This window comes from Excalfactoria chinensis, chromosome 2 (assembly GCF_039878825.1).
Source record: "Excalfactoria chinensis isolate bCotChi1 chromosome 2, bCotChi1.hap2, whole genome shotgun sequence".
Lineage (NCBI taxonomy): Eukaryota > Metazoa > Chordata > Aves > Galliformes > Phasianidae > Excalfactoria > Excalfactoria chinensis.
The window spans coordinates 117,447,613-117,474,792 of record NC_092826.1 but is presented as its reverse complement, the minus strand read 5'-3'; the positions used below and the strand labels follow the sequence as shown (position 1 = coordinate 117,474,792).

The 27,180-nt window shown below is 42.4% G+C and overlaps 1 protein-coding gene across 4 annotated transcripts in view; it reads left to right on the top strand.

Annotated features, from left to right (window-relative positions):
- Positions 1–27,180, top strand: part of ULK4 (unc-51 like kinase 4) — a 202,287-nt gene that overhangs the window by 173,172 nt on the left and 1,935 nt on the right. For all 4 annotated transcript variants that reach the window (XM_072327360.1, XM_072327362.1, XM_072327359.1 and 1 more), the window contains one exon: positions 24,864–24,952. In XM_072327360.1, the coding sequence (XP_072183461.1) occupies positions 24,864–24,952 (89 nt within the window). The remainder of the gene's footprint in view (positions 1–24,863; positions 24,953–27,180) is intronic.

The following is a 27,180-nucleotide window of genomic DNA, read 5'->3' as shown; positions in this document are numbered from 1 at the left end:
CATCTTTGGACATTTTTTAAAGTATGATCTCTGATGTTTTTTCAGTCCTGCTGCAAATTAGGGATTTTTATATTTGAAACTAATGGTGGCAATCTTATCATTCAAATACCTGTTATCCTTCAACACTGAAACTGTTTTTGTTGTGTTTTCATTGTTGTTGTTGCTTTGTTTGGTTGTTAACCTTCCATTCTCCCAGAGTCATCTGATCCTCTAACACCTGACTTGTTAAAACATGTTACTGATGAAATAGGGGAAAATAGCATATAGAGTCTGACGCTCACCTGGCTAGAGTAAACTAAGAATCATTCTGCTGATGTCAAAGCTGTTGTAAAGGACAGTCAGGAATAGGCTTTTTCCAGTAAAAGTGCCAAGGTGCAATGATGTGTATCATCGTACCTTGTGCAGTGGTGACTTGCCTGTGAACACAAACAATAGATGCTGCATCACTCAGTTGCTCTGGCTTAGTTATCTGTGGAACTGACTTTGAGTGTGTTCCTAACCTAATTACAAAGGTTATTTTGATACAGCATTTTGCTTCTACTCTCCAGTACTGTTTTGTTTGTTTGTTTTCCATACTTATTGACTGGTCTGAGATTGCTTGCTATATATATCTGTACCTCACCTTGCAGGCTGTGGCCCTGTTCTTGTGGGACAGACCTTTGACCGCTGGTTCAGTGGAAATAATAGTAGTAGAGGCTGTTATAGAAATGTGAGTTACCTGCCCAGTTTCTGTTTTTACTGAGGCAGTATTAAGATATTTTATTTACCTAATAAAACATATTCCCATCCTGATTCCAATTACCCTAAGTAGAATAGGTAAAATGATCTTTTACAGTGAAAAGGATGCTTTGGAAAGTCCCACTTAAGCTACATAGTTCTACCAGAAGTTTTTGATGTGTGGATGGCTTTAGTTTGTTAGAATTGTTCCTGAATGATGCAGGTCAAGAGAAGGAAACCTTTCAGAATGTGCTCTTTTGTGCTCTGTCATCCTTACTTAAGAGTCCTTAATAGGGCAAAAATAAACACTTGACATCATGCTGAATGCCAATACCTATGTTGTAGGGCACAGTGGTTCAAAATCAAAAATTACTATAACAGGTTATTAAATTTACCCCACAAGAATTGTAGCCCTACTCCTTCATTTATCTTGACAAAATTAGAAGTCTGTTGTTTAGGGGAATGAATGAATGACTAAAGTGAATTGCTTGCTTTCGTTAGTGAAATTTATGTATTACAGAACAAGCCACTAACATGAGTAGATCACACTTTTTCCTGCTCAGTATAGGTTTAAATATTTGACTAAAGTTAATATTTGATTTAGTTCTCTGGTGTGTGATTTAACATTAATGGATATGATTTCTGAGGAGAAAGAATATCTGTTTCTGTTTACTGGATGAAGTCTCTGTGGATTTAATTTTGCTATTTTTAAAAGTAAATCCAGTGCAGAAAGTTTCTGTACTAAATCAAGCTTATTCTATGACTTTAAAACCTATCCAGTATCTCAGGAACTGCAATAACTGTTTTATTGTTTAAAATTTCTTCAAGAAACTCATTATCATCATATGAGTAACTTGATCCCAAAGGAAAACAATCTGGTTAGAGAGTCTTGAGAAGGCAGAATCCCGTGCCTCAGCATTGCTTGGATGGATTGGTGAGGGGTGGCCACCTGGGCATTCATCTGTAACTTCTGAAAGTGATGCTTCTTCCACTTAGCCCCAGCAAAACTGAAGCTACAAGGAGAACTCCTAACCTCCAGTAGCACAGTATCCACACAGTGTGTGTGAGGATGCTTTTAGAGCTCCCACCCTTGAGTAGCCTCATGGAAAAGTGCAGATGTAGCTCAGGCAACCCGGATGTCCTCTAACTTTCCATCAGGAGAGAAACCTCTCTTCATCTCTTTAAGAGGAGGAATCTTTACTCTTGCCCTGTGCTGCTTAACACTGTAAGACCTCTTGTAGAGAGAGCAAAGGACACAGTTTATGATTACCTGAGTGACCAGTTTGATGTGCACTATCTTACTTCTAATAGCCAGGCTTTAGGCTCAACGCACAGACCCCCTAAGCTGGATCCATGGCTACCCTGAATGAAAAAGAAATGCTACAGACTTCACCTTTTGTATATTGAAAGGTTACAGCTCCCTTACCATCCCCATTTATCAGAAGACCTGTTGACCTTCACTGTATGTCACATAAAGGGCATGTGTTCTATTTGTTTGCTGTTTAGTCTGAGGAAGAGGAGGCTGAGGGGAGACCTTATTGCCGTCTTCCAGTACCTGAAAGGTTCTTACAGTGAGAGTGGGGCAGGTCTCTTCTCACTACTGACTTGTGACAGGACGAGGGGAAATGGCCTCAAGTTGCGCCAGGGCAAGTTTAGGTTGGATATTAGGAAGAACTTCTTTACAGAAAGGGTAGTTAGGTACTGGAATGGGCTCCCCAAGGAGGTGGTTGAATCGCCATCCCTGGATGTGTTTAAGAGCCATTTGGATGTGGTACTCAGGGATATGATTTAGCAGAGGTTTGTTGTTGTGGTATTGTTTTGTGGTTGTTTTTTAAGAGATAGGCTACTGGTTAGGCTGCGGCTGGACTTGATGATCTTCAAGGTCTTTTCCAACCTGAGTAATTCTATGATTCTATGATTCTATGATTTGTGGGGCAAGGCCTCGTTATGTCAATGCCAGCTGAAGTGAGAATGGATTTGAAGTTTTGTCTGTAGAATATTCTTACATTAATGATGTTTGATCACAGATAGGTGGTAATTTATTACAGGAACACTCCAAAACCTGTCTGTATTTTTATCATGTTCTGTTTCTATTACTACAAATGTTCCGTAACTTGTTATTGCTTGAGAACATTAAATATTCTTTAGTGCCTGGGCAATGTTCCCACCACAAACTTGCTTGTTATGTTGACTTTTCTTTATCTGAATTTTCTGCAAGAGAGGTGAAGTTAGAGGTCTGAGAGAGCTGTTGTTCACTTCAGATATCAAAAAGGACTTTTATGTGTGCGTCCTACTAGGGCAGTGTGGTGGAGCTGAGCAGACTGAATGGCAGTGGGTAGGATGCAACACCACAGCCTTTGTGCACTGCTATTGAAACTGTGATAGCGGTGAACGCGTTTAAACATTGGTTGCCGGTGTTATTCTAGTGTGATGTCTGAAATAATATGGAGACAGAGGAGAGAAAAAAAAGCAAGCCATGGAAAGCATGTACTGCAGCACAGAGTTAGTGGAATGTGGCGGTGATACTAGGGAGAGAGAGCATGCTAAAAGCAGGTTAGCCAAAATATAGCAAAATATCTTCTTTTCCTCTCTGGCATAGTCAGTACCCAATGTGACATGTATGGTTGCTTATTATTAACATTTTCTGGCTAGTACAGTTGTGTAGCAGTTGTGTAACTATAACTTTGGAGTGACTGTGCTCTGATTTTTCATTCTAAGTTTCTGCCTCAGGTTTAAATTTTCCTAAGCTATTCTGTAGTTTCCTGGAAGATTACCAAGAGATACTATCACTATCACCTGCTTATAGTTTTAAAGCTTCTGATGACTTCTTTTTTAAGCTACCTTTCTGAAAAGTTATTGCTCATGTCAAGAACTTGACTTTTGTTCTGGTGATGCATTTTTTGCCATACCTTGAAGCTTCTTTTTTGTTTGAGTTTTTTAGAAGCTTGAAATGGTTTCTACAAGTGGCAGCTCAATATATGCTTGTTAAAAATTTCTTCCACATTAGAAAATGAAATGTCTGAAACTTCCCATCTCACCCAGTGTGCTAAAGCTTCCTGCAGCTCTGTGGCTGATTTTATGGTCCCCCAGCAGCTGCTGTTACCATTTAAACAGTGCATCAGCCCCCTCTGAGGCTGAGCAAGGTCCTCATCTTCCCCACTCCTACATACCAAAACCTACATGCCTAAAACCAAGTATGATACAGTGTGGGGCAAGAGAATGAAGCCAGAATCTGCAGTTTACAATTGCTGCTTTAGGCTAAAGTGAAACTGAGCTACAGAACTGACAGCAGAACTTCACATTTCCCAGTATATTCTGGGTCACAAGAGCCAATGGTCTGGAAAATGTAAATTTAATGCCTGAGCTAATGTTTTCATGTCTGTTGATTTATTGTGATCTAATGTTTTAATTCCCACTGGTTGGTCTTCTTCGTGGTCTCATGGAATCAAATCAACAACTAGGGCAAAATTCAAAGCGCCAACTTTTAGCCAGCTCTTTAAAATGTGTGATTCCCTTCTCACATATGTGTGTTCCGTGCTCCTGTTTAAAAGTCTGCAGCTGGAAATGTGACTAAGTGCTTTCAGTAGAGTTAAAAAGTATCTCCAAATTTTGTTAAGATGGGGAAAACTTCCTGTGAGGCATATTTAGAAAAGTATGGGGTATTATAGCCAAGGTACAAAATAATTCTGCAATTTAAATAACAAAATTATTTATCAATTACATAATAACTGAAATTACTACTTCCATAACTGGTGTTTTGGGCTTTATATGAATATGAATAGATCTGTGAATACATAGAATTCATATCTAAAAGTCAGCGTGTGTGTGTATCAGGTTCAATGTTACTGTCAAAGGCACTAAGTAACCTCAGCCTGACTAGTGAAACCAAATAGAAAATACTGATTTTCAGAGACATTTCACCTCTGCCTTTCAGCTTAGGGGCCATGCGGTGCTTCAGAGGCAGCACTGGTTTCACTGCTCGATGACCTCTGCTGTTGAATGCAAGTGACTGGTTTTCCTGACCACTTGGCCACATTACAAACTGCCTGACTGAAGTTTCATTTATTGATTTGAACATACCTTGGGCACATCAGGTGCTGCCTCTGTCCTTGTGCAATAGTGGAACACTGATTAAATATGAATGCCATTTTTAATTAGGTTTTCCCAGTGCTGATATTGCTGTAGTCTCTGGTCTGTTCCCCATTAGTTTGATGGTCAGAAGTTGTTGATTGTGCTGCAAAATCCATCTGTTGCTACAGGCTTTTATGAAGAGGGGATGTAAAGAAATGTTACCTTCTGTAAGTCAGCCATAGAAGCAAACCTGAACATAGGCAGTGTCTCAGTTTCCAAGATCTGAGTTCATCCTAAGTAAGGAGAGAAAGGAAAAGCTGTGAGCCAGTGAGCTGGTGTTCCCTATCCACTGGATAATCCTTTCCCAACTGTGCCATCCTATTTTAAATTCTGCCTGCTCTCCATGGAATGTGTTACTCTGATGATAACCCTAACCAGTAATCAGTCCTTTTTTTCATAGAATCATAGTATCACAGTTTGGCTTAGCTTGGAGAAGACCTTAAAGATCATATAGTTACAGCTGCCCTGCCATGAGCAAGGTTGCCAACCACTAGAGTAAGCTGCCCAGGATGCCTTCCAACCTGGTTTTGAATGCCTATGTAGATGGGACTGGGCAGCCTGTGCCAGTTCCTCACTATCCTCTGAGTAAAAAATTTTTTCGTAACACCTTAACCTAAATTTTTTCTCTTTTAGTTTAAAGCCATTCCTCCTTGTCCTGCAACTATCAGAGCTTATAAAATGTCAGTCTTCCTTGTGCTTGTAAGCTTCCTTCGAGTACTGAAGGCCACAGTGAGGTCTCCCTGAAGCCTTTTCTTCTCAAAGCTGAACAAGCCCAGCTCTCTCAACCTATTGTCATAGGAAAGGTGCTCCAGCCCTTTGATCATCTTTGTGGCCCTCCTTTGGATCTGTACCAACAGGTCCACATCCTTGCTGTACTGGGGCCCCATGCTTGGACCCAGTACTCCAGATGGGGCCTCATGAGGGCACAGTAGAGGGGAAGAATCACCTCCCTTGCTTTTCTGGCCACCCATCTTTTGATACAGACAAGGATGCAGTTGGCCTTCTGGGCTGTAAGTGCGCTCTACTGGTTCATGTCCAGCTTTTTGTCCACCAGGACCCCCAAGTCCTTCTCTTCAATGCTGCTCTCAATGAGTTCTCTCCATTCAGTTTGTACTTCAGTCTGGGATTGCTACAACCTAAGCGCAGCACTCCATGATCTTTTCAGGCACATATGTAAGTCTCATCATCCTGTAGTTCTCCAGGTCTTCCTTTCTCCCTTTCTTGAATATGGGAGTGAAGTTTCTCTTCTTCCAGTCACAGGGGGACTTTGCCTGATGGATATGATCTTTCAAATACGATGGAGAGCAACTTTGCAGCCACATCAGCCAGTTCCTTCAGAACCCTGCGCTGCGCGTTATTTGCCCAATAGACTTGTACACATTTAGCTTCATGACGTAGTCTCAGAATTGCTCTGCTCATATGCTGGGAGGACTTTGCTTCCCCAGCCCCTGCTCAGGGACACAGCAGGCATGGGAAGCCTCATTGGCCATGGAAAATGAGCTGAGAACTGGTTAAGTACCTCAGCCTTCTCTATGACTGAGGAGACCGACTCTCCCTTTTCCCCTTATCAGAGGGGTTCATGCTCCTTTGCCTGTCTCTTCTGCTCAGTGTATCTAAATAAACTCTTTTTTGTTATTTCATATCCCTCACCAAATTCAGTTCCATCTGTGCCTCGATTTTCCAGATCCCATTTTTGCGAAATAAAAAGATGAAGGCCATAAGGCCATAACTGCCTTCAGCCAGATTCCTCTTCCCTCCCCACTGCCAGCTTCCAGCTTATTCTTGGGGCAGCCTCACCCATGAGTCTTCTTTGTTAACAGTCTGATTTTTGCACTTTTTGCTGTGTGCCAGCCAGCCCTCTGTTTCCACACCCCAGCCACTCTTTGACATTTTCCCTAATTTAGCACTTCCAGTCCCACATCATCAAAGAGTGTCTAGAGAAATTTCTTTTTCCTTCAAGTGTTGGTTAGCAGCATACTTTTGACCGTCTTCTTTTTTTCAGCTAATGAACTAAAGGTTAGTTGCCCATTAGTGTTTTAAATATGGTTGTTCCGGTAACTTTTACTCATATAAATGCCACTAACATGTCTGAAGTTTCTGAGTCCAATTTAAAATGAGACTGACATGTAATTCTCCTAATTACAACGCAGTGATGTTCTTACTGCTACACCTGCATTACGAAAATTATCAGTGCCTTTTAATTATGCAAATTTTCCTCTATTAGCTCTGTAAGCACAGTGTTCTCATGAGTATTGTGGTTGTGTTTTCAGATACATCCGCAGCACTTTATAGTTTTACATTTCTTATTCTGTATCCCTCTCTAAACTCCTAACTGGGATTTCTGCTTATTAAATGTTGTAATATCCTAGTTTAAATGTACTTGCATGTCTTATAGCAGCAACAGTTTTTCCATTTACCCGATGTCTTTAGGAGATGATTTTGTTTCACTTAGAAAAAGAGGAAAGGGTTGTTTTTTTCTTGGCTTTGAGCATCCAGTCAGAAAACTCCCACAGTCCACACCCATTACAAAATTATCCTCTTCTCATAAATAGTTTCATGAATCTTAGTCCTCTGCACTGCCTTATTATCCTTTTTTAAAGTACTTCTCAGTGGTACTCTCATTAAGCAATAACTCATACACCCACAATTTGTTCTCAGACTCAAAAGCTAGATGTGTTAGTTATGCTTGTGTGCTTGTCATAAATGCGCTACAAATGCATGGGAACGTGCTCTTCAAAATCTTTTCTCATTTTGACTTTTATGAGCCAATTCAGAAGCTGTGCCTCATAGGGAGTGTCACTGAGTGTCACGTCTTAGGATAGTCCCTCTGGCATGCAAAAATTTTTAATGGAAAAGTGATAACGAACAGACACAATCACTAATTACTGTCTTATCTGCAGGAGTTTTATCCAGAGCGGATTTCAAGAGAAATCGTAAGAAACCATTTCAAGGTGATGAGATGGCTTACCTCCAGGCATGATGTCCAGAAGAGGACTTCCAAATGACTGTAGTTTTCTATATTTTATGGAATTATTATGTCTATAAACATTGAGGAAGAGATAATTTTGGGTTTTGTTTGTGTATTTCTAGCAATTTGATTATTGAGTTAACTATCACGGTCAGTTATCCGGTTTGTATCCTGATGTGTATATTTTTCAAATAATTGTCTTATTATAGAGACAAGAGTGCCATTCTTCGTGGTCATAGACAGTCCTTTTTAATGGTGTATCAGTTCATCAAATGAAAAAATACATTGTCAGCAATGAAAGTAGCCATTTATTGCTATCTACAAAGCTTTGAGAAACTGATAAGTCTTTGTATCAAAGATGCATCTTGTATGCTGACATAGGAAGTATTCCTCTGAAGAGGGATAGTCTTATGCCACAAATTTCACTTCACAGAGTTTCTGATCTTTGCTAATAACAGTTACAGAGTTTTATCATCTCAATCATTTTTTTATGTATAAGGACCTATCAAGTAAAATCATCATTTATACTAAAATTTTCAATAAATCTCCAGGGATCTGAAAACAATTAACTCTTTGACTTTTCAAAGACAGGACTGGTAGGTAAGATAATAAGAAAGGGCAGGTAAACAAAAGGTAAATATGACACCTTAAGTAATAGTCAGTATCACATCTGTAACGAATTTCATATTTCTTCAGATCCTCCAAGTGACTCAGTAGCTTGTGTAGAGTTGTGATCTATTTGATATTGTAGACTTGGATTATTAAAAGGCTTTCCATAAGGTCTCTCCTAAAGCAACTAAGCTGCTGTAGGAAAGAACAAAGCTCTTTTCAAGATTGATAACAGCTTAAATGATAGGAAATAATAAATGGTTATTTTTTCACCATAAATGTGAATTACTATCGTAAACCCACCAAGATCTTTGCTATGGAATGTGTTCATAAATTGCCCAAGTAAAGAGATGAACAGCAACGTGACAAAGGTTTTTAATAATAGAGAGTTATTTAAAAATAAGACTGACTGTGAAGAGTTGCAGACAAAATACTGTTTGAATGGATGACAGAATTGCAGATAACATTCAGTATCGTATCAGTAATGACAGATACTGAATAACGTATGTAGAGAAAAATCACCCTAACTATACGAACTTTGGAGCTTGTATTATACTTGTCTAAGAAGTGTCCATGGGACCAGAAGTGGGTAAGAAGCTTCCCTCTGGCTTGGTCAGTACCTCTCTTGGACTGCTGTTTGTTTTCTGTAGTGGTCACTGGCTTTTAATTTTGGCAAGGACTAGCCTACTGTCATTTTTTACAATACCTTGTCAGAGAACGTGGACTTTGTAAAGGCCTTTTGGAAATTTTCACTCGCATGATATGAAGAAAAATAAGCCTTATTCTTGTTGGAAAGGTGCTGGCATGCAGCAAAAGTGTATGCCAGTCCGCCTACTGTAGTACTGTGAAAAAGGCTACTTAGTTGTGGCAAGTTGGCTTCTGGTGCAGTATGTTTTGAGCCTGAAGGCACCTGCCTTACCCATCCTAGTGGGTACAGAAGGACAGGAAAGAGAGGGCAAAGTCTGGCTCCAGGAAGACCCCTTGTCCTGGGGCACATTTCTCTGATCAAACATCCCGCTCGTGACTGAGGAATTGGAGAATCATAGAATCATAGAATGACTTGGGTTGGAAGAAACCTCAAAGATCCTCTAGTTACAACCCCCCAAGCCGTGGGCAGGGTTTCCAGACTGTGCATAGAAGGGTACCAAGACGCACATTAGCTGCTTCCTGGCAGAGGGTGGCACCCCTCTTACAGACCACAGGAAATATGACACAAAAGGGCTTCCTCTGTAGACCTTCTCTTCATGGATTCTCTTTATTTGGGCACTTGCCAAACCTTGTGAATTTGGCCACAAACAGTCAGCTCTATGTTCTCACCAGCCATTTCACAGAGTACTGTACCCAAGGCTTCCCCAAGAACACTGAGAGAAGTGTTGATGGCAGTGTTAATTCTGTAATAATGTGAAGGAACCTTGTCCCCCATTTCCGTCCTGTGAATTATGCTTGCCATTTTCATCCCCTAAGACAAGTATGGAGTATGTCCTCTAAGACAAGTATGTGTGTGCCTACAGAGCAAGGGCCAGCAAAACCAGGGGTGAGCAGAAGCTGTCAGGGAGTGCACAAGAGGAAGAGAGTAGGAAAGAATCAGAAGGAAAATCACCAGTATCTTCCTGCAAGGCGTCCTCTTTCACACCCTGTGGTGTTGCTCTTCACCCCTGACTAAGAAACTTGTCTTGCTATGCTGGGTAGCTTTGGCCTGCTATGAAAACCTGCTGTAGGGTGACATTTTAGAACCTACATGAGCTTGTGGTGGACTTGTGGAGGGGTAACGGAGACACCTGTGGATGGTCAGTGCCTTTCAGTATATAGAGAGTATTTAGAAGAGTATTAACCTCTTCCTGGACTAAGGGGCATTTTTTTTCTGGATTTTTCTTGGGGCTTATCAAAGAAAGAGACAGGCATCCCTATTAGAGCAGTGAAGTCAGTAGAGGGATCCTTTGGAAGACTCAACAAAGGACTTCTCTAGCCTTTCCCATTCCATGCTTTGGTGGTTTCCTGACCTACAGGTGGGAAGTAATTGCCATAGAGCTGAGAGGAAGGTTCCTGCTGGGAGAAGGGCCTTGGCTTAAGGGGTGGCAGGAGTATTTTTGGGAGAGAAGGGGGGAAAGGAAGAAGGCTGACTGAGGGAAGAGTCTCTACTCCTGCTGCATCAATTAGTGTGTGCCCAACCCACTGATTCATACGCAGGTAAGTCAGTCCATCTCCATGTGCTTGCTGTGGGCTTGGTTTCCATTGTAGCCATTTGAAATGAGTAGCCATGTCATGTACTGGAAGCAAAGAGCTTTAGGCCTGGGAGGTGGACTCTTAGTCTGACCCAGTCCAGTAGTCAGGAAAGAGTAATATATGTCATGCATTTCATCTGTTCTGAGTAAGTCCCATTAATAAATGAAGAATCATAGTATTAGGAGTTGCAAATAGTTTGAGCAAAGATATGTAGAACAGCTGTGATTAGTTAAGTATTTTAAAATGATATATTTACTATAATCTATAAGTGAAGCAAGAATCTAAATTCACTGGTAAATAAATGTTTGGAAATGATTAGTTTGCTTTTATGAAATGAGCGAAGACTGAAGAGTGCTACATTATGAGCAGCTGACATGTGATAATGACTACTCCTTCAGAAAACCATAATGGGAAGCTGTCTGACTCATTCTCATCTAGTGATGGCTTCTCTGTAAATTATAAGTCATTAAAACCCAGTATGTCTACCCTGGAACTTAGTAATTTTTACCTTACTGAAATACTTCATTTCAATTTTCCCTAAGTAGCCTTTGAGTCTGAAATGCATATTATGAGCAGTTTAAGGAAAGTAACTGTGATCTAAATCTGATCCAGCAAGCCAGTGCCTTGTTTTATGTTACTATTTTGAGGGACAAAAAGTTAATTTAATTATTCTCATTGTCAGCTCATTCCCTGGTTTCACTGCAAACTGTCAAATTCACTGGCAGTTCAGTGTTCTTAAGACATGTAAGAGCAAGAATATCACCTCTCTTGCAGATCATCAGATGACCACCAGATGGGTGATCCTTGTCTTGGATTGAATTTAAATCAGCAGTGTGGATGTGAGAGACTTGATATCTCATTAACAATCCCTTGATCCACCCAGTTCCCCTGGGTGCTGTTTTAGAATGATAATCTCAATCATTCTTCAAATCTTTAGAAGCAATCAGCAACTCTTAGAAGATTAAACTTTCCCTGCTAGATCTTAAAAAAAACCCCAACAACAACAAAAAACCTCCAGCAGGTGAGCTAGGGGCTTTGATTAGACAGGTATTCTTTTTAAGTCAGGGTTAGTCATTTTAGATTTTGTTTCTGCATGCTTCAAAATGAACTAATTTAGATTGGCTTGAGTGCTTGAAATAGAGCAATAAATCTTTTCTTTAATCTATGAAATTATTTTTAACCTGACATCAGTGTAACTTCCAGGTACCTTAACCTTTCCAGAAAGGATCGTAGATCTGATTAAACTTCAAAACTCCACTATTTAGCTTACATGAATATTTTCCTTAACAGCGTGCCTATCACATTACTTATTCTGTGTACTTTATGGTCAGGGCCTTTGCGAGATATTTGCCGAAAGTTAGATTTTTTCCAGTGTAAATAGGAAGTTGAGTTTATTACTTTACCTGGAAAAATGATGAGATCATCGTATCGGCTTTGTATTGTGACATGATTAAGTTTGCAGCGTGACTCAGTTAGTTACCTTGTCCTGGAGGACAAAGTTATCAAATTGACTGCCACTGTGGGTATGGGAGCAAAAGGCATTATCGTGTGGCAGAGATCCAGATGTTCATTTGCAGTCTGAAAACATGAAGTCTTGTCTTCTTAAAAGAGCACAACATGAGCGTATATGACTTCTTTTTAATGAGGATGCCTGCTTTCGTTTCCGTAACAGTGTTAATATTTAAATTATCAACCTAATCAGGTTAAGCAAATGGACCGCACCGTCTAATTTTAAGGCACACCTTGTTCATAGGAGTTGTGTAAGATCAAACTGAAAACAATGATGTAATTAGCTGCCCATCAGCAAAAGTGTTTGGAGGATTTTATCTATGAACCCCTGGGAGAAAACAAACTGCTTTATAACATTCTAAATGCTGTATTTGGATCCTGTGTTTGGATACTGTGTGTATTAGCAGTGATAATAATACTTGACGACTTTCTTCTCATAGTCACAAAGAAAACGAGGGGGAAAATACCCAGTTCACATCCTGATTAGATCATAGCTGAAAGCTGTGCCGTCGGCAGCCTTTTGTACACAGTTCGATAGGATTGTCTATTCAGCTGAAGCCAAGGCTGCAGCAGTGGCAGCGCTGTAAGCTGAGCGTAAGGGTCACCGCCTGATCTGCGTGGGCGAAGTTTCTCAGAACCCCTGCATTCATTAGGATTGCTTTTAGCCAGTGGTATCCATTTCTTGAGCACCAATTTCACACACGAGATAAAAGCAAAAAGCCGACGCATGTGTAAAATAAGCGAATGTTTGTTCATCTGCTGATACTCAAATATAACGTATTTTGAGATAACAAAAACTACAAAGAAGAATTTTCCCCCTGAAAGACTTAATATTACAACTCAAGATTGAAGTTTAACTTGTCTCAGCAAGCATCTCATGGCCAAACAAACAATGCATCACAAAGCTGGTTAATGTTGAGCCGCAGCAGCTGGGCTCATATTTATTATACTTTTCAATAGGACTTGCTTGGCAATTTTACATAAAAGTCACTTCCTAAATTTTTTTCTTATTAGACATTGCCTTCCAGGCTGCTTGTTCAAGATAAGCATCAAAATGATGATGTCAGTCTTTGTTGTATTACAGTTACAAAGAGAAACGATCGGTTTGTCTTCCAGTGAATGTTCTCCTATCCAAATTAAACTGTTTCCTTTCTATAGGAAAAAAAGGCTTTTTAGTTTGGCAGTTCTGCACCATTTGTGTCTATGGAAGGCAAGATTCTCCCTTTGTTGTGCACTTGTTTCTTCACCAAGAAAGCTTTGTCTTCTTAGTTTTCTGCCTCTTAATCTCCAACTTTTAAGTGGCAAAGATCTGTGAGCTCACGGTGAGATAGGAAGGGATCTTATTCTCCTGTTCCTGCTCCAGGGACAAGAACCACTGACAATGAAATGTGGCAGTCAGCCAGGGCAGTGGCTTTTACCATTTAATAAACAAACAAACAAACAAAAGACATGGCAGCCAAACCCAGCAAGACTCATTTGTCAAGTCCCATGGACTGTGTTACTATTGGATGACATAACTAATTCCAATTTGAATGTGTTTTATAAACATAAAGGTGCACTGAAAATGTTGTACTAGTGTCTTTCCTCTGCTGGTAGCTCAGAACTTTAACATTTACAGAGCTTTCAAAATAAGAACTTCCATCACAGTACACTCAAGGCACAGATGTCGAAGGAGCTGTTGTCCCCTTGCTTGGAAATTCATTCTCTCTTGCCTGATACAGTACAGCTGATTGCTGTTCCCAAGTCTTTCGCAGCATGGAATGCAATGGGTTATTGTGAATCACCATCAGTGGTAGTTTAAGTTAAGTTAGCCAACTTAGTGGGTGTGTATGTGGATGTCACATTCTAGCTAAGTGCTTGGTAATTTCTTAAACTGTTTAAACTCAAGTGCTTGTGATTGATTATTTACTCAATTGCATGGCTTAAATTTAGCTAAAATTTGTTTGAATACACAATGCAGAAGATAAGTATCTGTGATAACTCAGTACCAGACAGACTTCTGTGTGATGAGGAAGAGCAGTTTAAGTAGCTAGTTTATAATTTCTTTATTCATTTGTTGACACTGCAATAGATACTTCCTTATTTTCTCCCACTTAGGTGATCACAGCTGGGCAGTGACACCAGAAGGAAATATCCCCCATGCCCATGAGCTGCATGCACAGCCCCTCCCTTCATCCATCTGCCATCAAGTGTTTATGCAGAGTTGTCATGTGCTGCCTTTCTTTTTAAACTGTCAGGGATGAGTTACCAGCAGCTTGAGTTTGTCCTTAAATAAAATGAACCTTGGTCTTCCATGACATCTTTTATCAACAGTAGTACAGTATATTACCATTCATGTCACTGGTTAATGACATCATGTTGGACCTTCAGTTGCTGTATCGTTTCACTTTTGTTGGTGATAGAAGACTGCCAGGTTGAAGAGCTTGATCCTTTTTGCTCCCTAGCATAATAAGAGCACTTCTTGCATGTGTTGGAAATGTCAGCTGATAAGAAGAGATTAAGGTGACTGTAAAGCACTGTACTGAGAGTAAAAAAAAGGTGATTTATCCTTTCTTTGCAAGTTTCTGCTCTAAATCATTCAACCTTGTCTTAGGGCCCTTTTGTTGTGCAGTTGCAGTGTTTACATTTTTCTGTATCTTGAAATATGACTATAAAGAACAGGAAGATGGTATTATGTTGGGGGCTGCTGCAAGGATTTCTTTCATACATAAACTGCAAGAACCTGGAACGTAGTGAACTGACACAGGAAAGCTTCTCAGGAATCTATTCATGACTGATGAATGTGGTCATCAAGCCAAGTGTGGATACCTGTGGGCTGAGATATGAAGAGGAAATTGGGTATGAAATTATGAGATCACTAGCTGCTTGATAGCACTAAACCGGCAGTACTCAGAGTGAAGTGTATGGAGTCCAAACGGAACAAAATGGCTAATATTGATGACATCCAGAATGTGATTGACAGAGAACTTGTGCTCTTCTGCAGGGGGAACTGCAGTGAGCAGCGTTGACCTCTGATGTAAGCTCTTACTTGCAAGTTGGCATATGGAGGCATTAATTCTATTTAGTCTGCTTGTTTGGAATGAGTAGCGCAAGTCTGGAAACGTGGGTGTCTGCCTTGGGTGCGGAGTTGGGCTGCCATTTTGGTGATCTTTCATGACTGACATTAAAGTGTTCAGTCAGTCTGTACTGGATGATCTCTTATAACAAGGGAAATCAAGTATGGAACCTGCTCTTCAGAGAGCAGCAAGAAGGAGAAGCATTCATTGCAGCGGCTGGAAAGCTCTGGGCTTGTGTTCCTGTGAAAAGTTTCTTGCCTCCTTCTTTGGAAATGTGTTCACTTTCTGAGAGCCATCTCTAGGGATTAGCTGTGCTGATGTCGGGATGCTGGGAGCCCAGTATGGTTAGGAATAGATACAGGAGCCATCCAGAAAGCAGAACTGTCATGGTCAGAGGCGAGAACTGCACTCTGTTTTCACACAGACAGATGTTTTCCTTCTGATTGTACAGTGAAGCCAAACATTCTGAAACCTGCTACCTGTTTATTTGATTCATCATTCAAGGCTAGCATAATTCCCAGTGACTATCACTGTTGTTTTGCTGTTGTTGTTTTTTGCTACGGAGACCAAATTTGTTGTTTCTGTGGGCACAGAAGCATTGCTGGATTCATTTGGTGTTTTGGCGCACTGTAATTTTACATAGAGCAATTCTGTTGAGATTGCTCAGCCGTGTGATCTGTTGGGCTCATTGCTATTCCTTCCTTTTGACCTCTTCTCTGTAATTGCACATGCATGACTTACCAGCTGCTGTAAAGACACCTAAATTCAACTGTACTCATTTAAAAAAAAACCAAACAAAACAACAACCAAACAAATAGAAAAAGTGGATAGACCAAAATGATTCCATTTGAGGTCAGAGAGGACCAAGTAGGTAGCTGTTTGCTTTCTGCCAGGCAGCCAGAGCCATCTGTCACATGACAATGTGCAGACAGATTTTAGAAGTTCATTTGTTTTTATGACCGTTTTTACAATGTTATGCAAATAGAACCATTACATAAAGCATCATTTTCCTCAGAAATAGATGGTTTAGAGACTTATATCCCGGTTCAGTCATTTACGTATCCCGTTGCTTTTTATACAAAACATAAAAATAATGGTGCTTTTCTCCTCTAATAAAACCTCTCCAGACCTATGTTTTGTCTTTTTACATTGTGCAAAGGACTATCCATTTTTGGTACTAAAAGAAAAACTCAAGGGCTTTATGTCCCAAGTTTTATGTGTCCATAGAAACTAAGCCTATAAAGATTATGAAGGAATTAATGTTTAATGCTTTAATATTTAGCTTAAACTCATAGTCCGTAATGATTTTTAAGATTTTGTTGATCTTTTTATTCTTTGAGTATCCATTTTTCATATTCTATCTTATTTTTAATATAGCTCATGGTATTCCTTCTATTCTTGGAATGGTAAATCTAAAACTCAAAGTCAGGTTGTACCGGTTTTTAGTTGTTGGGATACTGTATCCAGATGATAACCAATGTGAGCACAAAGCTCTTCTGCTTCATCCTCAGCAAAAGTTAGTGCTACAAAAGGATTCTGCCCAGGGGAAGCCTGAATTGCACCAACAGGTCTGTACAAGGACAGTTTGACAGTGTCCACTCATATGAATTTGGCTTCATGATGGCGTAGTAGTCTTTATTTTTATGAGGAGCACTTCAAAGCAGGACCAGCTTTATTGGTTGTTGTTCTTGGGTTTCTTTTATTTATTATATTTTTATTTTTTGAGATTATGCATTAAAACTCAGATTTCTCCAGTGAGTTGTAAGTGCTTGGCAGTTCATAGGGATTTAGTCAGTTCCTTTATGCATCACAGGCATGACTGCTCAAGTGTTTGCGTCCTTGGATATGTGTAAGCATTTATGAAATTGGTACTTGCTTGGTTGCTTGCATACTTTTCCTGTGTAGTAATTGCTATTTAAAGGTCAGCACTTTCCAATATATTCTGGGTGTCACTGTTTTTCCTAATAGTGAGAAGATGAGCTATCTGTAGTAAAGGTTCTTACCCACACAAGCATAGAAACATTCAAAATTATTTTGAACCACCATAGCATGAAATATGGTAGTGAAAGATCTGGGGTCAGTTGTATTCACTGCTATGTCCAGAAAAGGAGTCCGTCCCAAACTTGTGGAGCATATATCCATCAAGTTTGGGTATAACTCCAAACTGTGTAGTCAGACTGTTTTGTGGTTTCACGGGAAAATATAAATGGTAGATGCCTCCTCTATTGTATGGGGGAATTCATATGAAACCAGCAGGTGTCTCTTCAGATACAGTGAGATCTATGAGGGACTTGACAGAGTGTACAAGCTCTGTCCGTGGCCCTTTTTGCTAAAGCTGATGTTTGGGGCCAGCAGGGAATGTTTGGGCAGACTGAAATTATTCTGAAGTGATACCTTGTGGAGCCGTCAGCGTGCAGATGATGGATGAGCCTGTATTTGTGGATGAGGTCACCAGCAACACAGTGGCAAGTGCTTATTTTTAATGTCATGTTGATGTTGGGCTTTCTAATGAGCACTGTGGAACAGGCCGTGCATATTGGAACAAGCTGCCCAGGGAAGTGGTGGAGTCACCGTCCCTGGAGGTGTTCAAGAAATGTGTAGATGTGGCAGTGAGGGATGTGGTTGGTGGGGATGGGTTGGGGTTGGGCTACATGATCTTGGTGGTCTTTTCCAACATTAATGTTACTATGATTCTACGTGTGACATAACCCTATAACACTATGTGGAAGTCTTCTCTGGCATCTTGGAGCTACCATTTGCTGGACAGGACTGTGGGTTACTTTTGCTGATGGAGTCGCTGTGGCCAACTGGTTCTAATGGATGTAAAGAGATTGCCCTGTCCAACTCCACTAAGTCACATATTCTGAACTCAGTTGCAGAGGATAGAAGCTGTGATAGTGTCTATTTCCTGGGTTATAAAGGCATTCTGTATTTTCTGAAAATTAGTTGAGAGCACTGTTAGCACCACCACCACTAAGAATATAAAAAACTCACACAAGGCTGGGAGCACACTTCAGTTCACTAATTACCCTGGAGTTTTATAAGGCTTCTCTAGTGCTTAGGCTTTGCCCTCAGAGTGGGTAGTTTTATAACTTTGCAGCAGTCATGGAGCGTGCCTTCGTGTGCCTTATGCATACATTGTAGGGCCGAAAATAGCATCAAAGTGTAAGGCATCGAGGAACACTCAAAATCATAGTTGTAGAATGGCTTGGGTTGGAAGGGACCTCAAAGATCATCCAATTCCGACCTCAGTTCCAAAATCAATTAACAGTGATAGAAGGGGAGCAGCAGGCCCTTGAGGCAGTGTGCTCAGCCTGCCTGGAGCCCGGCTGTCTGCAAGTTAGCAGTGGAAACTGCTTTGAGCTTGGAATAAACCTGCACATCTACGAATTACAAGACAACAAAACACGCTGAGTGAAATCTTGGCCTTATCAAAGTCAAATGGAGCTTGCTGCTGACTTCAGTGGAACAAGAATTTTATTCATAAAGAAGAAAAAAAAAAAAAAAAAAAGGATTTTTGAATTCTAAAATCAGAGTTAAACTATCTAATGTAGGGTGTTGTTTTTTTTTTTTGTCACAGATACCTGCTTGTTTTCACATGTATTTGCAGGATCTGAAGGCCACAGCGTCTTTGTGTCTGCAGTCCCTGCCTGTAGTAGTGCTTGCCAAAGCACACCTGGAACACTCATGCATTTGTAACTTTCATTTCTTGTTTTTATGGTCCAGCAACATTGCTCAGGTCTGTTCAGATGAGTTGGCAATTAGTAACGTAAATATAACTCGTCTGACTTGATTTGTTCTTCCCACATGCATTCCGTCTGTCTCTCTGCGGTAGAACCGTTTGTAGAGAGAAGAGTAGCAAGGAAGCCTGCTCTGATGGGGTGGATGTCAGAAAGGTGCTCAGTCCTTAATATGAGATCCCATACATCATGGTGAGCATCAGCACTGTGCGGCCACCTTCGTGAGCTCTCCCACATCCACTGATCCCTCCTTGAGCATATTCTTGGTTACAGCACTCCTCTGAAAGAGGCAGTGTCTGAGTGTTACTGTCCACAAATGGTGAATGACAAACCAAGGAATGCACTTTGTTTGATTCCTGCACTGCCTGCAAATAGCTGGAGTCAGACTGGAAGAAAAAGTTTTAAATGCCCTGAGATGGGCACAAGCGATCAGCAGCACAGGGAGATTTTCTTCTCCAGCCCTATTTCCAGTGATGCCATTCCATTCACTTACTCACCGGCCTGTCACATTGGCTACGGTGATGCTTTGACAACGCTGCATTTCCATGTCATTCGTTCAGTTTGTTCATGTCCTACATAGGACCTCGGCTAATGCACAGGAAAGTAATGTGGTTATTCTGTCTGCAGCATGAGCCAAAGCTACAGCTACCATTCACAGAAAGGACCTACGGACCTCTGCGACATGCAGTGCTTGGGCACGTGCTGTTGTCACTGTGATGCTAAACCTGTGAATATCTGGTGTTTGGTAAACCAGCCCATGCACTATCAGTGGTTGCTCCCATCGCTAGCAAAGCTGAGTGAGAAACTCAGCTAATTGATTCTGCAAGATAAATGGCTTAACTGCATTAAAGCTTGAGGCAGAAGTAAGAAGCATCACTTTGAGATTTAAACATCGAACCACATTTGGGAAAGAAAGCCAAGTTTATGTGAAAGAACATTTATGAAGTGGCCTGATTTTGTCTGTGTGCCATTGCTTCACAGGGTCTGCAGAAGAATTATTGATGATCCTTATGGGTCCCTTCCAGCTCGGGGTATTCTGTGACTCTGTAATGATACCTTCCTCTTCAAAATGGTGACAGCGCAGCTTACTGCAGGGTCATTTTTAACTCAGTTCTGAGAAACAATAATTGTGAGCTATGACTAATCAGGGGAAGTATGGTAAAACCAGAGGCCTTAAGAAAAGTAATTCTCTTAGGTTTCCATGTTTTCTTGAGAACTGAGTTGTAGAAGTTTCTTAGGACGAGAATCGAACATTTCTCAATTCGTTAGCAAAAAATCATCGAGTCACAGAATCATTAAGGCTGGAAAAGATCTCTAAGACTATCTAGTCTAATCACCTACCCATCACCACCATGCCTGCTAACCGTGTCCCTCAGTGCCACAGAAGCATTCTTCTGGGGTGGATGAAGAGGGAGCTGTTCTTGAGGCTCCGAGAGAAAAAGAAAATCTACCGCCTGTGGAAGGAGGGACGGGCAACTGAGAATGAATTCAAGGAAGTCGTTAGGATATGTAGGAGTGAAATCAGAAAGGCAAAAGCCCAGCTCGAATTTAACCTGGCCGCCGGGGTGAAAAGGAATAACAAACTCTTTTATAAGTACATTAACAGTAAGAGGAGGACAAAGGAGAATATCCACTCTTTACTGGATGAGGCTGGGAATGTGACCACTGAGGATAAGGAAAAGGCGGAGGTTCTGAATGCCTTCTTTACGTCTGTCTTTAAAGGTCAGACCAGTTATCCTCAGGGTACTCCTCTCTCTGACCTGGTAGTCTCGGCTGGGGAGCACGCTAGCCCCCCTGTGATTCTGGAAGAAACGGTCAGAGACTTACTATTCCAGCTGGACTGCCACAAGTCCATGGGGCCGGATGAGATCCACCCGAGAGTGCTGAGGGAACTGGCAGAGGTGGTAGCCGAGCCGCTTTCCATCATCTACCAGCTCTCCTTGTTGACTGGTGAGGTCCCAGAAGACTGGAGGCTTGCTGACGTGACTCCCATTTACAAGAAGGGTTGTAAGGAGGATCCAGGGAACTACAGGCCTGTTAGCCTGACCTCGGTTCCAGGGAAGGTTATGGAACAGATAGTCTTGAGGGAGATCACGCGGCATGTGCGGGATGACCGGGGGATCAGGCCTAGCCAGCATGGGTTCATGAAGGGCAGGTCCTGTTTGACCAACCTGATCTCCTTCTATGATCTAGTGACCCATCTGCTGGATGAGGGAAAGGCTGTTGATGTGGTCTACCTGGACTTCAGTAAAGCCTTCGACACTGTCTCCCATGCTATTCTCCTGCAGAAGCTGGCAGCCCGTGGCTTGGATGGGTACACTCTCGGCTGGGTAAGGAGCTGGCTGGAGGGCCGGGCTCAGAGAGTGGTGGTAAATGGAGTTAAATCCAGCTGGCGACCGGTCACAAGTGGTGTTCCCCAGGGGTCGGTGCTGGGGCCTGTCCTCTTCAACATCTTTATTGATGACCTCGATGGGGGCATTGAGTGCGCTCTCAGTAAGTTCGCAGATGACACTAAATTGGCTGGGAGTGTGGATCTGCCTGGGGGTAGCGAGGCCCTACAGAGGGATCTGGACAGGCTGGAGAGCTGGGCTGAAGCCAATGGAATGAGGTTTAACAAGGCCAAATGCCGAGTCCTGCACTTCGGCCACAACAACCCCAGGCAGCGCTATAGACTTGGGGCGGAGTGGCTGGAGGACTGTGTGGAGGAAATGGACCTGGGGGTACTGATTGATGCACGGCTGAACATGAGCCGACAGTGTGCCCGGGTGGCCAAGAAGGCCAACGGCATCCTGGCTTGTATCAAGAATGGTGTGCTGAGCAGGACTAAGGAAGTCATCCTGCCCCTGTACTCGGCATTGGTGAGGCCTCACCTCGAGTACTGTGTCCAGTTTTGGGCACCTCAGCACAAGAAAGATATGGAGGTACTGGAGCAGGTCCAGAGAAGGGCAACGAGGCTCGTGAAGGGCTTGGAGAATCAGCCCTATGAGGAGAGGCTAAGGAAGCTGGGGCTGTTTAGCCTGAGGAAGAGGAGACTGAGGGGAGACCTTATTGCCGTCTTCCAGTACCTGAAAGGTTCTTACAGTGAGAGTGGGGCAGGTCTCTTCTCACTAGTGACAAGTGACAGGACGAGGGGAAATGGCCTCAAGTTGCGCCAGGGCAAGTTCAGGTTGGATATTAGGAAGAATTTCTTTACAGAAAGGGTGGTTAGGTACTGGAATGGGCTCCCCAGGGAGGTGGTTGAATCGCCATCCCTGGATGTGTTTAAGAGCCGTTTGGATGTGGTACTCAGGGATATGATTTAGCAGAGGTTGGGTTTTTTTTTGTTTTTTTTTTTTTTTTTTTTTTTTTTTTCTTAGAGATGGGGTACTGGTTAGGCTGCGGTTGGACTTGATGATCTTCAAGGTCTTTTCCAACCTGGATAATTCTATGATTCTATGATTCCTTTGAGTGCTTCATGCTGTCTCCTTTCCTGCACTCACCCTCAGCAGCCCCGCAATACCTGGACAGCTTCTCTCAAGTGTAAGTAAATAGTGATCTTTATGTATCAATTATGGAATTCTTTATGACTCATCCTTGCTGAATAGAACTGAGGAAAGGAAAGCTTCAGAATGATTATTAGCTTAATAAAGGAAAAGTCCTTCTGAAATTCTTTTAAAATTGCAGTGAGTGTGCGACTAAACTGAGATTTAATTACATTTGAAGTTAATGGAACAGCTATTGATTATGTGATCAAGTATGTGTTATAGCCAGCCCTAACAAATCAGCATTGTTACAAGAGATTATTAAAGCAGTTGTTAATATTCTAACTGGTGTGCATGAAGGATACAGAAGTGCTGGGAAGGAGAAAAAGTCAATGAAATACATGAAAAGAACATGTGGCTCCTAAAAGTTTGATTGCTGACAGCTTGATGTGTTAATTGATTTTTATCTGCGGAACAAAATGAAGACAAAAAACTGAGCAATCTTTTAATATGTTGAGAGGTCTGCAGAGTGCTGCTGATCCACTTCCTGCCTTGGGGTGCCACCTGCACTGCTGGCAATGCATCACTGCAGTGTTTTCTAGATAGGGGAGATTTAGGCTAGATATTAGGAATAAATTCTTTATTTGGAGGGTGGTGAGGCCCTGGCACAGCTGCCAAGAGAAGCTGTGGTGCCCCATCCCTGGAGGCGCTCAAGGCCAGGCTGGATAGAGCTCTGGGCAGCCTGACCTTGCTGGTTGGCAGCCCTGCCCATAGCAGGGAGTTGAAGCTGAGTGGGCTTTAAGGTCCCTTCCAACCCAAACCATTCTGTGATTCTAGGATGATAATGGCGCAAGGCATGCTGCAACACAGGCAAACTTGTAGTCAGATCCTATAATTCCATAAGAATAACTCATTAATTGAAGTAGAGTGTTTCAGAATCAGGAGAAAAAGAAAACAAAACAAAACAAAAACTGGTATAAGGTTTTATAATGGAACGTGTTTTGAATGGTTGATGCGTAATGCCACGGAGGTGATACAGATTTCAGCACCTAAGCATTATAGTTTATTAGAACTAGAGATACCAGTAGCCTGTATTTGACATCTTAACTCCATGAAGCGTGACCCAGGTTTCAGTGACTGTTCTCCTGTGACCTCTTCTCCTTCAAGTATGTGGGGTAAATGGGGGGGGATGAGCATGAGGGGTACCTCAGAGTTGGTTGGAAGTGTTTAGCAGAGGCTAGGAGCCCGCGTTGGGAAGGAACAGCTGTGTCTTTTGGTTGGAGCAGTTCCCTCTCTCAGCAGCCGTACTGGTACAGCTGTGTGCCTTGGTCCTGAGATTCGGAACTCGGATTACAAAATATCTTTTGCAGCTTTGGGATTTGAATTCAAGACAAATGGATTACTGAAATATGATGGATTGCTGAAATATACATCAAAGGGTTCAGAAATGACCTCAGGAGAGTAAAAATGCCCAATAACATGTAATCAGAACTTACTAATGATTTATACTTAGGTAATGAGGTCACTGTTCTTTTTTTTTTCCCCAGTGCACAAGATAGATTTTAGTGTACTGCAGACAGATCCCTATTCCTGCTAACAACAGGATGTTCTGATTACAGCTGTAGTGTTTGAGAATCGCTGCTGATAAATGGTGGGAATGGCAGCTCTAAGTACAGCTTCTCAGGTAATTTAAGAGGGAGACTCAAAGACTTGTTGCTTGATCAATGGTAAATAGGACCAGCCATGGCATGCTAAAGCTTAAAAGTCCTTGCCAGATTTTGGGATTAGAATTTGTTGTTTCAGGCATTAACTCCTTCGGTATCAAAATAACCAGCTGCTCTGATCCTCTCCTTTTCCTTTCTGTTTGGCCAATATTTACTTACCTTTGCAAGCAGGAACTGATGATGTTCTTGATACTGAAGGACATACAGGCTGGGTCATTCATAGTGTGCTCTGTAGGAGACAGCCCTAAGCAGGCAATATTCCTAATGAACGGTGAGCGGCAAGAAACAACTGAAATACAGCTGTTACCACTGCAGTGACTTTCAACCAGAGAAAATCCTACGTGTCCTGATGTTAAGACTGGTACAGGCTTGGCTGGTTTTTCCCAGGGTCCCCCTGGAGTTCAGAATCAATGCGGTTTGTATTTGCAGTGGTCCTAAGAATGAAATCAGGGTCGGCGGACTGTGATGTGTGAACTCACACATATACAGGCGCTCAGAAAAAGAACGGATTTTGTTAATTAAGCTGCGACATTTTGGACAGCCTGCGCCTAAACTTCAGCCTTGTTTAGTAAAAGGGACTTTTCTCTCGGGTCTCTTTAATGTCACATTCCATTTACAAGGGTAACAAATGCTGTAACTTGTTTCCTTCTTCCCTATCCCGCAGAAAATGACAGAGAGGAATTTCTTTCTCTGCCTTTGATAAGCCCTCTTTCTTTTCGTTCCAGATAACTTCAAACGAGAAGCGCTCGGAGAGCCTGAAGAGTGATGGTGATGCTCTGCTCTGCACTCTGCAGAGCCTGGCCCAGCCCACCAGGTGCGTCCCCTCAGGCTTCGGGGGCTTTCAGGATGGGAGCTCTCCGCCTCCTGTCTGCCATGACTTCTCCCGGCATCGCCTCCTGCAGTAGAGGCCCCTCAGGTTTCCACCCTTGGCCCCTTCCATCAGGGCTCTGTGGCAGATCTGTGGCCCGCTTTGATCCCAGCTGTGTCTGGCCACAGTCAGCTGCACCGCCAGCCCGTGCTGGTGCACATCTGTCATGTTGAACTGGGTGGTGGTTGTTGTTTTTTTTTACTTTATTTCATTTCAAACAATCAGTCTCTTTTATAACCGGATACTGGCCCGTGTTTCTTGGCACAGTGGGCGAGATGCACAATGCGGTAGTTGTGCCCTGTTTTAAAGTAACCAAACTGATATGCTTGCAAACTGATTTATTTTTTATTATTGTTATTATTATTTTTCTTCTAAATATGCAGCTAATGAACAGAGATGCTTTTGTTTGCAAATACCTGTGGCTTCCCAGCAAAGGCACAAGGCTGCGGGCACTGCCAGGGCTTCCTCTGCAGGAACAGAGGTGCTGGTCCCAGCAGCACTGGGAGGCCTCAGCTGCTCTCTATTGGACTTTCCCTCACCTAATCCCCCCTTGGATATACAGATGAACGAATTGCTGTTTTCTGTCATTAAGCTGCATTTTGCTCCTGGTCAAAATAAGTCAGAGATTGTATTTTATAGATCAGTTCTTGAAACAGTCGGTCTGTGCAGTGCTCTTTGTACTCTTTGTGCTCCCAAACACAGACGGTGGTCTGGGCTGACTCTTTGATGTCACCTTGCGCTGGGAGCAGGGATGTCAATAGAAAGGGAATGATCGGGAAGTGGTGAGTGTGAGGAGCTGTGTGCTGGGACACACCAGGCCCATCCTGAACAGCCTGAGTCTCCCTCAGCCGCTGACTCACGTTTTTTGTATGATATGGTAAATTATCCAACTAACATAAAATGACAGCGCTCCCTAAGGGAGACACTGGCATCGCCACTGAAGATGACAGCAGTGTGACAGTAGGGAAGGAAGTTTTTTGTCTTGTTTTAGAACACGTTTTCAATCTCTTTCGTTGCATTTCAGCACTAGATGCACTGCACAGCCCATCCACCAGCTGGCTCCGAGTCTGCCTCTCTGACTTCCTCTAATTGTTATCTATCTATCTGCACATTTCTGTACTCCGAAAACCACATGCTATGGAGTCCAAAATAAGCAGCAGTCTCTCTCGTTTGACGCAAGATGCTCAGGAGACCAAATCGTAGTGTTCTGATATTATTAGGACAGGTCAGGCTCCTCTGCCTGTAGCAGTGGCAGGAAGGCTCCCAGGAGCTCATGGATTTCATTTTCCCTCCTCCCATTCTTTGAGGGGTGCACGTCCCTGTCCGTTCACCTGCTGAGGAGCCTGGGAGGGATCTAGCCTGCATCTTGGGGGGCTGTGAAGGACTCAAGCATGGAGAAATGGCCTACAGAATAGACAGGAAAATGTTAGCATGCTCAGTCAACGTTAGCCAACTGGCCGTTTTGTATATAGACATTATGGACTTATGCCATCTCCACAAACTCCCGCTCATGTGCCATCTTCCCTAGAGTATCCCCTGTCACCTACTCACTTCAGCCTCCTCTTCTCACCTGTGCTTTGAACCCTGGTCAGAAGCCTTTCTGAACTTGAGGCTGAGTTGGAAACACGAGCAGTCTGAACTCCCAGGCCCTGCCACCCACATGCCATCACTAGGGCAGAGTGGGTGAGGCGTGTTTTTGCTTCGCTTGTTTTTCACAGACCGGTTTCTCCTCTTTCAGCGCAGCGGAAGGAAGACAACAAGCAAGCAGTGCCATTACAGGGCACAGGCACAGCTGGGCAGCAAGCTGCTCTCGGTGCTCTCCCACCACCTTGTACAGTTCCCTCTTGCCAAACTCTGTTACGTATTCTTGGCTAGTCAGAACAGGCAGCTGGTTGGTATGTAACCAGCCCATCAGCTTAATAGGGAGGTAGAATTCAATCTGAACTTCAAAATGTGGGATTTTAGCAGTGCATTTCTCAGTTGCCAACACGTTTTTTTCAACTGAGTGTTCTGGTCAGAAATTGGTTTATGCTGTGTAACGATTACCAGGATTTCATGGGCAGTTTTGTGTTCCCCAGAAGATGAGGTGTCAGCGGATGTTTGCCATTAGCAACAAGGGAAGCTGCAAGCTGGGCTACTGCTGTACTTCCTGAGTTAATAATGAAGGATGGCAG